General features: G+C 38.7%; 1 protein-coding gene and 1 non-coding gene across 11 annotated transcripts in view; one reads left to right on the top strand and one right to left on the bottom strand.

Annotated features, from left to right (window-relative positions):
- The window catches only part of ARFIP1 (ADP ribosylation factor interacting protein 1), an 85,547-nt gene that overhangs the window by 13,640 nt on the left and 59,272 nt on the right, over positions 1-12,635 (bottom strand). For all 10 annotated transcript variants that reach the window (XM_043545829.1, XM_043545830.1, XM_043545833.1 and 7 more), the window contains 2 exons: positions 10,070-10,291; positions 4,081-4,238 (listed from right to left, as the gene is read on the bottom strand). In XM_043545829.1, coding sequence (XP_043401764.1) covers positions 4,081-4,238; positions 10,070-10,291 — 380 coding nt within the window. The remainder of the gene's footprint in view (positions 1-4,080; positions 4,239-10,069; positions 10,292-12,635) is intronic.
- LOC114022264 lies at positions 9,307-9,420 on the top strand. Its single transcript, XR_005225286.1, has one exon. It is a non-coding gene; the product is annotated as a U5 spliceosomal RNA (small nuclear RNA).

The raw sequence follows: 12,635 nt of genomic DNA, 5'->3' as shown, positions 1-12,635 counted from the left end.
AGATTCTTTTGAGATGAGGGTTCCAGGGAATGGACTGAAATAATCAACTCATTTTACCCTTACCCACAACCAGCACAAGATGGATTTTAAGTTATACTTATAGGCAAGAGACTGTGTCCTGATACCAATCCCATGAGCCATCCAGTCTTCAGATACAATTTATTCTAAGAACACTGAGCTAGAAAGAGTGCCTTTACTATACTAAAACATTCTTTATAAACCTAATCTAAGAGAAATCTAAACTCTCAAATTAAAAACACCCTTGACCTGTCTTCCCAGATCAGATCATACCAATTATAAAAGTCTCTGCAGAAATCTAGATAAACCAATCACAGGTCTGCCATGTGTTTTACGCAAATTAATGTAATCAGAGTAGCCAACAAGCCTATCCTCGTTTTCATGATCCTAAAATATTTGTCCAAGTTATTTCCACCTTTTAGTAAAAGGTATTAGGAAAGAGTACTCTCAATAAGCAATGCACTTTTCAGCTATCAGTCTCAAAAGGTAAGACTCATTCCCAGCTGAGAGATGGAGAAACTGAGGTACATTAAAGTTAAATGAATCACCCCCAGTGTCGCAGCAAGATAATGCCAGATCTGAAAACTGAACTCTGGTCTCCCAATTCCCATTGTCACGTTCACCAGCACACTGAACTCCCTGGACTCCAATTAGCAAGGTATGTATGATGTTTTATTTTAGTAAGAAAAGCTTTTCTACAGTTGGATGGTGCTGAAGAATGGAGTAGACTTGAAGGACTCGTTTAGACAGGGAAGACATTGTGAAATAAGCCAGGGTGTGAATTTACAGTGCATTAGCTATTCCACAATAACTCTCTGTGTGGACACACACTTATTCCACACTAAGAGTGGCTTTGTGTGGTTTAGCTTAAACCACTCTGGAAGAAAAAGTCACCTACTTCCATTTTGCTTGAGAAAACAGAATTGTTAAGTACTGTGAACTGGAACCAGGAAGAATTTTGCCACCAACAAACCTAGCTTTTCAGTTTGGTGGTGGTAAAAATGCCCCAGGAGGAAAGTTTACATTTTCACAGTGAAAATAAAATTTTACATCATCCAAAGTGTGCTTGCCAATCCACATTACAAAAAAATGATATGGTCCCTATTCCAAAGATCTTACAACTTAGTTTAAGACATGAAACAACAAAGCCAGTAATAAAAACAGATCTGCTGGGAGGAAATAAGATTGGATAGTTATTAAAATGCCGATACACAACAAGGAGAAGCATAGAGATAATTTTGATTAATTTTTGAAGGCATCATGTTAGAAAGGAACTTGTTCTCATTTAAATCCTTCAGGGTACAATGGACCAGCTTGGAAATGTTTTTGGGGAGAATGGACATGGAGGCAGTATCACTGTCCGAGTGGATAGGGCAGGAAACAGTGAGATAAGAAAGGCCAGATAAGTAGGGTGGGGCAGAGTTAAGCAGGGGCTTCAAGGCAACAAGAAGTTTTAAAACTTGTTATTGCATAGAAACAAGTACCAGTGGAGGGATTTCAAGAGGAAAGGAGGATTTGGTCAGAATGACTGCCGAGTAAAATCATCTTAGTGGCTGTTCTTATGCATTTTGTATTGATGAGAGGGAGTAATTGTATATTGAGGACACCGGAGAGGCACTGATGGCACTCCAACTGCAGGAGGTTACTTTTTTATTTTTATTTTATTTTTTGGGGGGGGGGGTAGGGGGAGAAGAGAAAATCAGTCAAAAAGAAAATAATCAAAATTGAGTGATACACAATCCGAAGTAGAGACTTCGTGTTACCCCTCTCTCTTGGCATCCCTTCACTGTCTCTCTCCTCTCTATCATATTAAGCACAAGCTGCTTGTCCTTATTTTCAAGGCCCTTCATGACCTATCAACTCATTCAATACTGAAAGGCCTACCCTGCCTCTGATCAGGCCATGCCCACTGCCCACTTGTTACATTTTCAAATAAGCACGTTCATGTTTTCTTCCATGCTTCCCTCACATTTGGAGAAGCGTCCCATAAACATCTGCAAAGCCATCCTCCTTCAAAACTCTCCTTTACCACAAGGCCTATTAAAAAAAGTAACAGCTAGGCTGCTGCTATGCAGAAACCACTGCCTATCATGCTGACCAATACTGTCTTATTGTTTCCTTGTACTCCCCATCTCTGTGTGTATCCATCTGTTGTCTGGTCTTATACTTCAATTGTAAGGTCCTTAGGGCAGGGACAGTCTTTTTGTTCTGTGTTCGTACAGCACCTGGTACAATGGGGTCCTAGTCCATGGCAGGGGTTCTTAGGCTGTATAGATAATGAAAGCAGACTTTAGAGAAATCTTTCTGGAGAGCTGGGAAGTTTTTTGCACCACTCTCCAAGGTGAATGAGTAGCACTGCTCACAATGGAGCAGTGAAAGAGTATACGGGGAGGCAGAGGAGAATATGGTAGAACAGACAGTCCGAGAGATTTAATAAAACTGAGCAGCAGGAATCATTCCTTCACCCTTGTTTGCACATGAATGCATATACCACTACGAGATCACGGATTTATATTTCTTACCATGACTGACTGACTGACTGTGTGAAGAAAATCTGTTACTAAAAATAAGATTACTATATAAACTTCTACAATTCAAGTTTTGCAATGGGAAGAGCTATTGATTCATATTAAGATTGACTGGAAAATAAAATCACAACACGTTATTTTATTCTCCTGCTAGAAAGAATGTTTGGCATACGTAATTAAAAACTTTTCATATAAGTGGACTCAAAATTGTTTTCCCGATATGAAGGTATATAGTATTTGGGGCTTACTCCTTCTCTTATTGAAATCAATGGCAAAATTATCATAGAAGCAAGCTCAGGCTCCCAAGGAAGGTTAAACTCTAGTACAGTGTTACTCAGACTAAAGCTTGCGAGCCACAATTGTCTCTTTAATGCGTCTCCTGTGGCTCTTTGCAGCACATGATATTAAAACACTGTGATTTAATTATTAACCAGTTAGGATGCTTTTATTATGTTATTAACCAACTGTCATTGATAAAATAATAATACTTAATCAGTCATACACATATATATACACACACACTCTTCTGAGTTACGCTGGGTCCTGAACCACTGAGGTCTGAGTATCACTGCTCTAGTGTATGAACACTAACCACTGAACATTAGTACACTAATGCTAGTCTTTTGTGAACTGCACTACCTCATCCCATGCATAGACAGCATAAGAAAATAACTGGTGTAATCTTTTGAAGTCATTTATTTAGCATTCCATTCAAAGTAAACTGTTAACAGATTAAAGACAGGGGACTGAATGTTTTAGGTATTCAGTCAAGAGGTCAGAAGCCTGTCACCTCCAGATTGTCAGTTTGAATCCAGCCCAATTCAGATGAGATCTAAAGTTACTGTCCGATATCTGTTTGATAGACATCTTACATGAAATTAATTTAGTTTGTATATGACACCATATAAACTAGGCACCGAATTACTGGTCTCAGCCCCGTTCATAGTAGATAGGTATCCGTACTATAAAGCCCCATCAATTCAGCTGGCACTTAGTCAGCAGACTCCAGAGATTGGTCAGTGACTGAATGGACCGCTATTCAAGGTTAATCTATACTAACAGGAAGCAGATTGAGAAATCTGGCTTTGTTGCCACCAAGCTATACCTTTACTACGGATAAGTGTCTCCAAGGTGGGTAATCAGTTATCTAAAGAATACACTAGAGGGCACTGGAAGAACATTTTATTTCTCATTCAGAAACATTACTTCATATATGACTAATTGTAACCACCCAGAATTTCTACTATTATTCTACTTGTGGGGAAAATAAATAAATAAATAAATAAATAATAAAAATCTTTACTCTATAGGAAACACTAAGGAAAACTTTAATGGAAAATTTTCTGTAAGTTTAAATTTCAAACATCAATTTGAAGTATTATATAAGTGTAAAGACTGAATGTAGTCAGGATTTAAAATATGAAAGTTGTGATATATTTACAACCTTTTCAACACCGTTTACCAGTTCAGACACAAGGACTCAACCTGAAGTCTGTATGTTAAATGAAAACAACTGATGACACAAAATATCTACCTGGCACTTTCATACTGTTTCACAGTCATTAACGTATCTTCAATTGTTTTATTCACCAGTGTGTTCACACTGGCAATAAAAAAGTTAATAGCACCGAGAAGGGTCTCTCCATTTTTAGCTAGAAGTTTCTGAGTCTCTGCATTGTATCCAAATTCCTCCTATAACAAAGAACAAAAAAAAATAAAAATACTGTGGTTTATAATTAAATCATGTCATTTACGCAGATACTCATTAACACTGAAAATAAACACACACACTTATTAGGAAATCACAGATATGATAGACCATGTTGTATGTAATTTCATCACTGCTGTTTGAGTGTGTGTATATTTAAATAGACATAAGTGATTACAATATTCTAGGCAACAAATTAAGCTGATTTCAGAGTAGCAGCCGTGTTAGTCTGTATCCACAAAAAGAAAAGGAGGACTTGTGGCACCTTAGAGACTAACAAATTTATTTGAGCATAAGCTTTCGTGAGCTACAGCTCACTTCATCGGATGCATTCAGTGGAAAATACAGTGGGGAGATTTATATACACATAGAACAAGAAACAATGGGTGTTACCATACATACTGTAATGAGAGTGATCAGATAAGGTGAGCTATTACCAGCGGGGGGGGGGGGGGGGGGAGGAAGAGAGAGAAAAAAACCTTTTATAGTGATAATCAAGGTGGGCCATTTCCAGCAGTTGACAAGAACATCTGAGGAACAGCAGGGCGGGGGTGGGTGGGTGTTGAATTTTACTTTGTGTAATGACACATCCACTCCCAGTCTTTATTCAAGCTTAAGTTAATTGTATCCAGTTTGCAAATTAATTCCAATTCAGCAGTCTCTCGTTGGAGTCTGTTTTTGAAGTTTTTTTTGTTTAAGAACTGCCACCTTTAGCTCTGCAATCGAGTGACCAAAGAGACTGAAGTGTTCTCTGACTGGTGTTTGAATGTTATAATTCTTCACGCCTGATTTGTATCCATTTATTCTTTTACGTAGAGACTGTCCAGTTTGGCCAATCTACATGGCAGAGGGGCATTGCTGGCACATGATGGCATTTATCACATTGGTAGATGCGCAGGTGAATGAGCGTCTGATAGTGTGGCTGATGTGATTAGGTCCTATGACGGTGTCCCCTGAATAGATATGTGGACACAGTTGGCAACGGGCTTTGTTGCAAGGATAGGTTCCTCGGTTAGTGGTTCTGTTGCGTGATATGTGGTTGCTAGTGAATATTTGCTTCAGGTTGGGGAGCTGTCTGTAAGCAAGGACTGGCCTGTCTCCCAAGATCTGTGAGAGTGATGGGTTGTCCTTCAGGATAGGTTGTACATCCTTGATGATGCGTTGGAGAGGTTTTAGTTGGGGGCTGAAGGTGATGGCTAATGGTGTTCTGTTATTTTCTTTGTTGGGCCTGTCCTGTAGTAGGTAACTTCTGGGTACTCTTCTGGCTCTGTCAATCTGTTTCTTCAGGTCAGCAGGTGGGTACTGTAGTTGTAAGAATGCTTGATAAAGATCTTGTAGGTGTTTGTCTCTGTCTGAGGGGTTGGAGCAAATGCGGTTGTATCGTAGAGCTTGGCTGTAGACAATGGATCGTGTGGTGTGGTCTGGATGAAAGCTGGAGGCATGTTGGTAGGCAGAGCGGTCAGCAGGTTTCCGGTATAGGGTGGTGTTTAAGTGATCACTGCTTATTAGCACTGTATTGTCCAGGAAGTGGATCTCTTGTGTGGACTGGTCAAGGCTGAGGTTGATGGTGGGATAGAAATTGTTGAAATCATGATGGAATTCCTCAAGGGCTTCTTTTCCATGGGTCCAGATGATGAAGATGTCATCAGTGTAGCACAAGTAGAGTAGGGGCATTAGGGGACAAGAGCTGAGGAAGCGTTGTTCTAAGTCAGCCATAAAAATGTTGGCATACTGTGGGGCCATGCGGGTACCCACAGCAGTGCCGCTGATTTGAAGGTATACATTGTCCCCAAATGTGAAATAGTTATGGGTGAGCACAAAGTCACAAAGTTCAGCCACCAGGTTTGCTGCGACATTATGGGGGATACTGTTCCTGACGGCTTGTAGTCCGTCTTTGTGTGGAACGGTGGTGTAGAGGGCTTCTACACCCACAGTGGCTAGGATGCTGTTTTCAGGAAGATCACCGATGGACTGTAGTTTCCTCAGGAAGTCAGTGGTGTCTTGAAGATAGCTGGGAATGCTGGTAGCATAGGGCCTGAGAAGGGAGTCTACATAGGCAGACAATCCTGCTGTCAGGATGCCAATGCCTGAGATGATGGAGCATCCAGGATTTCCAGGTTTATGGATCTTGGGTAGCAGATAGAATACCCCTGGTCGGGGTTCTAGGGGTGTGTCTGCATCTGTTCCTGTGCTTTTTCAGGGAGTTTCTTGAGCAAATGGTGTAGTTTCTTTTGGTAACCCTCAGTGGGATCTGAGGGTAATAGCTTGCAGAAAGTGGTGTTGGAGAGCTGCCTAGCAGCCTCTTGTTCATATTCCGACCTATTCATGACGACGACAGCACCTCCTTTGTCAGCCTTTTTGATTATGATGTCAAAGTTGTTTCTGAGGCTGTGGATGGTATTGTGTTCTGCATGGCTGAGGTTACGAGGCTTTTCCACAATTTCAGCCCGTGCACGTTGGCAGAAGCACTCTATGTAGAAGTCCAGTCTGTTGTTTTGACCTTTGTTTGGACCTGGAGTCCACCCAGAATCCTTCTTTTTGTAGTCTTGGTAAGCTGAGAGAGTCAGAACTATCCCTCTGTTTTAGACCTTTACAAGCAACTGTAAGTTTCTCCCATGAAACCCCACTGATTTCAGTAGACTGTGTCCCAACAGAATGGATGGCACTTATTCTTGATACCAGTTCTATTGTGAAGACAGTTATGGATCTTGGCTAACCAGAAAAAAAAATTACCCTTATTACCACTTCAAAGAACACTGCCAAAAATCTTCAGATCATCATTTTGTAACTATTTAGGATTAGTCTAAATTCAGTGTCTCCCTTAAAGGCAACTGTAACATCATGAATTATACCAGCAAAATAGGAGTAGTTAACTAAATTCACAGGGGATAAACAGTATTAGTTAATGAACAAGGGTTATTATATCCTGAAACACCATGATCTGACATTTATTTTAATATGTTATAAGTGACTGAGACAGCAGAATGTACTTCATAATGGGTGGTGAGAAAAAGGAATAATACCGATTAGCTACAAATGTTAAGGGGGCATGATTAACAGCTCAGTGGTTTGAGCATTGGCCTGCTAAACCCAGGTTGTGAGTTCAATCCTTGAGGGGGCCATTTAGGGATCTGGGGCAAAAATTGGGGATTGGTCCTGCTTTGAGCAGGGGGTTGGACTAGATGACCTCCTGAGGTCCCTCCCAACCCTGATATTCTATGATTAAGATGGAAGTTATTGCCAAAGAGAACTGCAATCAAGTTTAGGTATGACAAAAGGCAAGGACCAATTTATCAACAGCAAAAGATTTCAAAGTCAGATTGCAATGATTATTCTTCTAATGCAAGGCTCCCACACACCAGACTCATTGATGTATTTTTGTTTTCCATATGGCATCTTCATATTCTGCATAACCTGAGCTTTCATTTACCAAAGTAAATTTCTAGCTGTCATGGTTGTGAAGATGTGAACCTAGTGTAACCAACTGATAGTGTAAATACTACAGTGTAAACACTAATGCCAAATTAGGGCTCTTAAAACGTTAACATTAACTGTTTCACATCTGATAATTTTAGTGGATGGGAGTAGGGAGTGAAGCCTAGAGGAAAGAAGATGCAGAGGAAACAATACAAAAAGAAACAGCCAAGAGGGAGAGAAACAGAGACAAAGATTGGGAAGAAAAGGAACCTGAAATATGGTAGTGAAGCTAAAAGGGGTCATATTATTCTGTTTTGCATATAATAAAGCACTGAATAAATAAAAGTTTAGTTATTACACAAGGGCCATATTTTACCCATGTCCTTTGTGGGTACTTTCTATAAACATCAATGGGAAAGCCTCTCTGGATTGAGGATAGTCATATTTATACCCTGACGGATTATAATTAAAAATGGAATTCAGCTCTCTCAACATAACCAGTGTGACATCTTGTTCAAAATAAATAGGCCTTGAAACCAGGGAATAAATATAGGAGAAATCCTTGAATCCAAAGGATAAACACAGTAGAGAGCTCAAGATGAAAGCTACCACCCACTGATTTTATAAAAGGTAAGAACTCAGTTTATTAGAGCAATGTCACGTCAAAATCTTGATTTTTCACCAAGTAGCAACTGTTTTGCAGCTCAAATGTGGATGTCCGATTATCAACTGTGAATGTTAACATTCCAGCTTTTTAGACTTGTTTTGCTCAAGTCTTAAAAAGTGTTTTCCAAACACGTAGGTCTAGTGATAAAAAGAGCCCCAGCTTAATCAGGCAGCACTACAGTGAAGTTCAATTAAAACCAGGGTAAGTAAGAGGACTTTTGTTACATTAGTGGAAACCTTTATTTGATTTTTATTAACAGAATCCTCTTCAACAATCTACAGAACAAGAAATGAGTGGTTGAAAACAAAGAAGAATTCCAAGACTCATACAAGACTCTGGTGGAACCTGAAGAAATGTTGTTTCAGTTGCTACAGTTACAAGCCATGAGGGGAAGAACACATATTAATAAGAGTCCTGTGTCAGCATCAGAATTAGTACAAGTTTCAGAAGTCATGTCCAACTCCAGTGCACAATGCACTATGTTGATTTTAAGTTTCACAAACCGCATGCCCCATTCTTGCATCAACAGTAAATAGATTGATAACATTTACTGTATCTTTTTAGCAGGACAATTTATAGTTTCTCTCAGTTGCTGAAAATGCCAGTCACCAATTTCCATTTGCCAAAAAGCATATATAAAGTTTAGCCCTGTGAAAAATTGATAGTCTGGAGTCTGACAAGTAGCAAACAGCTGAAATTATTCAGTGTATACATTAACAAAAAGAAATTAGGTGGGAATATAGAGATAATGAAAAAGGGGAAGGAGGTAAGAGTGAAGTTATTTCTGAGCTTTACAGCCTCTTAAGATAATTTGTGAAGTTTACAATAACTACATTTTTGGGAACTATCAGGTACCAGGATACTGTACCCATCAGATAGATTGTGACTCGGGATTCAAGGCTGGGTGGCCCGAGGGAACTGCTATAGATATGGCAAGTAGGATTGCTTCCCTCCTCCCAGTTCTGTTCATACTCTGGTTTCTCTTCAGATCGTATGGATCTTTTGCCTTTTACTAAAGATTTCTGTGAAGAGGAATATTTATGAGTTTCTACCCAGATCAGTTCATTTTTTTTTGTATATGATACCTGGCTTCCCCTTCTTACAAGATGTAGAATTGTACAGTCAGTTACAGCAATATTGCCTGAATAATATATGATACAACTCTGAACTGAAGAATTATCCCAACCCTCGATGTAATATTTCTAAGTGATCACCTCTAACTTTCTTGCTCAGAGAGTCTAAATGCTGTAAAATTATACTATACAGGTTGCAAGGCTCTGATCAAAATGGTGCTCCATGAAACAACTGAACTCAACATTTTAATCCACTGAAGAAAAAATGATTAATCCACATTGTTACCTCACCTCTTTTGCATGACCCCCCACTCTATTCCCAAACATATACACCACAGGCTTGTATTTTACAGGAAATGATGATCTAGAACAATTTTAATGACATTTCATTAGTGACAAATGAGTAGTAAAATTGTTTACTATACAGAGTAAACTTGTATGTTAGTAGTCTTTTAGTTCAAACTCCAATTAAAGCCAGACATTAAAAACTACTGGATGACTTTACTGTCATTTCAATGATTTCCTTCAGAGTCTCAAATGCTGTTACATAGCAGCTACCTTCCTAAACACTGAAGAGTATCTACTGTGCAACATGCATAAGCCAGTGAAGTTCATCCTGAAATGTATATTTTATTTTCTAATACTATTAAAGTCTTACATGGAGTTCCAATGATTTCAAACTCAGGTCTGCAAATGCATCTCCAAGTTGCCTTTGAGTATTCACCATCTGGTAGAGTTGCGTAGACAAAGTCTGTGCCAGTCTTAAGATATTTTCATACTTTTTTTTGTTATCTCTTAGTATGTCTATTTGGGCTTCCAGTTCTAGGTCTACTGTTCTTGAGCCTCGGCCCAGCTTTTCAGAGATGATCTGACGAGTACACTGCAAATTCATAACAAATAAATAGTTTAAAATTATTATAAAAGCAAAAAAAATTTCTATATTCAAGACAGTACAGCACACACCATTTCTTGGCTTCAAGGAGTACATAATTATAAGCAATTCTTTCACAATCACCCCTCCCAATTTAAGTTTGCGCAACAAACTGAAGAAAAATGTCGAGCTCTTTAGAAGTTTTTCGGGACTCAGCAAGAACATTTGTTGGACAAGTCTCAACTCCTACTAACTTAAATATTTGTATTAACAAATCAAGAGCAGAACTAATTACAATTCTCAAATGAGAGATTTCAGATCTTCATTTTTTAGATTTGGTGAATCTCGTTAAGTAAAAGCGATTATTATTTAGTTCAATACATACAAGTCATTTATTAAAGACAGCATAAACCAGAATGTTACTGATTCTAAATAACTATTATAACATTCATTCCATCTTCATCTACCCAACCAACCAATACCACAGGCATTACCCACCTAATTCCAAAGTTAGGCCTAATGGATACAGAGCATCTGCAAATGTAAGTTTCTATATTTCAAGTTTAGAATCTTACTATTTCAGGAAACACAATTGCTTCTTCCCATACTGTGGAGGCATTTTTAAGAAACTGGAAACTTTTGCTGAGGAATGTATAGGAAGATAGTCTTAAGACTGAATTTGTGTTTGTCTGATCATACAAAAAAGTGTGTTGATTATCTTAAACTTTAGGATTTAAAAAGTAAAGTTTACTATACCCTGCCACAGGAGTAAACTCCTAAATTGACTTGCAACTCATTGGTGTAGTGAGCAGCATATTCAGCATTTAGAAAGATAAGATACTTATGTGTAAAACTACAAGCTTTAAAGAGGAAGGGAATCTGTGGCCCAAAAGAGAAGCGGACAGAGGTTGAGATAGAATGCAGTTACACAAGTGGAAGAATGACCTTGTGTGAAGAGAGTCCTGATGGAACTGAGATGATCAAGGTCACAACTGCAGTGTTGGGAGGGTGGGACCTGATTACAACAGTTTAGTCTTACAGTGTAAATGAAACCAAACCCTGTTTCCAAAACGTGTTACAGTATTGGACTTTGCAGGGCTATAGCAAGATTTGGAAACGTGGCTTGATCCATTCTATACTTCAAGATCAGTGTTTTGACAGTGTCCCCCAACCTCAGACTATCTCTCAAAGACGGATATACTCAGGAGTTCCCTTTCTTGTATATTTTGGAATACCTTTGTTGTGCCAATAAAACATTTTAAAATTGAACTGACAATGTAGAGGACACCCAAGAATGTAAAACTACAGCAAGATAGTGGGAGAGCTGGCAAGTACAAGACAAGACCAGTGGGGTAAAGGTAGAGTCAGTCCACAGCATGTTATTAAAAAATGACCAACCAGGCACATAACTTTCAGCTGGAATCACAGATACAAAGGTAAGAGAATGAAGGCAAAACAGTACCATTTCTGAGAAAGCACAAGAGAAACAGTGCACGTTGAGGAGTATGGCGTTACCACAAAAAGTCCCTAAAAGGCATTGAGATAGAATGTGATTAGAGTATGAGTAAGTGTTGCATTAGAAGCATAGTATAGGCAAGCATAACTTCTGGCTATTTTCTAGAGATGGTGATATGCAAACTTACAAAGAAGGGACAAGTAAGAGGAAACCTGAGCAAGAGATGACAAAATGTTTGGGAGCAAGAGGTAAGGAGACATGTCAAGACATGACAAAATGGTTTTTATTTTAAATCGAAGAGGACTTTGAAGCATTCAGCTTCAGAAACATAGTGTAGGGGAAAAAACAAACCTAAGAATCAACATTCACAAATGGGTGAGAAAAGGAAGAAAAAAAAAAAAAAAAAAGACAGGTATGCATGCAAAATGCAAACAGTGCAACAAAGAAATGCAAGGCCTGGTTGCCCAAATGAAACATCATGAGAAGTGTTCCTTCTCAGGAGGAAGTTGCGTTGAAGATGATGAAGGGAACATGTTTGAACATGTAGGATCTTCAGGTTGGTAAACTTTTTTCTTTCATACGTCTTTCTTAAGGACTGCCTGTCTTCCTTCTGGACTATTCTTGAATTCTCATGTTTGAGCAAAAAATATAGTTATTACTCTATGGTACTATCATTTTAGATGCAGTTGTGATAAAAAAATAAATAGCTGAAATAGGCAGATCTTCCTTTTACAATTTCACCTTTAAAAGTAGTACTGAGTGTCAGGGAATGCAATGAGTAATACTAAATGAGCAGTGTGGTAATAATAATTAAATAACTGCATTGACTTATTTTGTTTAGGAGAATCCATCCTCAACATACAGGATTCTGAAGACTATCCACCTTCAAGATCACCA

This window comes from Chelonia mydas, chromosome 4, assembly GCF_015237465.2.
Source record: "Chelonia mydas isolate rCheMyd1 chromosome 4, rCheMyd1.pri.v2, whole genome shotgun sequence".
Lineage (NCBI taxonomy): Eukaryota > Metazoa > Chordata > Testudines > Cheloniidae > Chelonia > Chelonia mydas.
The sequence above is the reverse complement of the archived record's forward strand: the minus strand, read 5'-3'. Positions and strand labels throughout refer to the sequence as shown.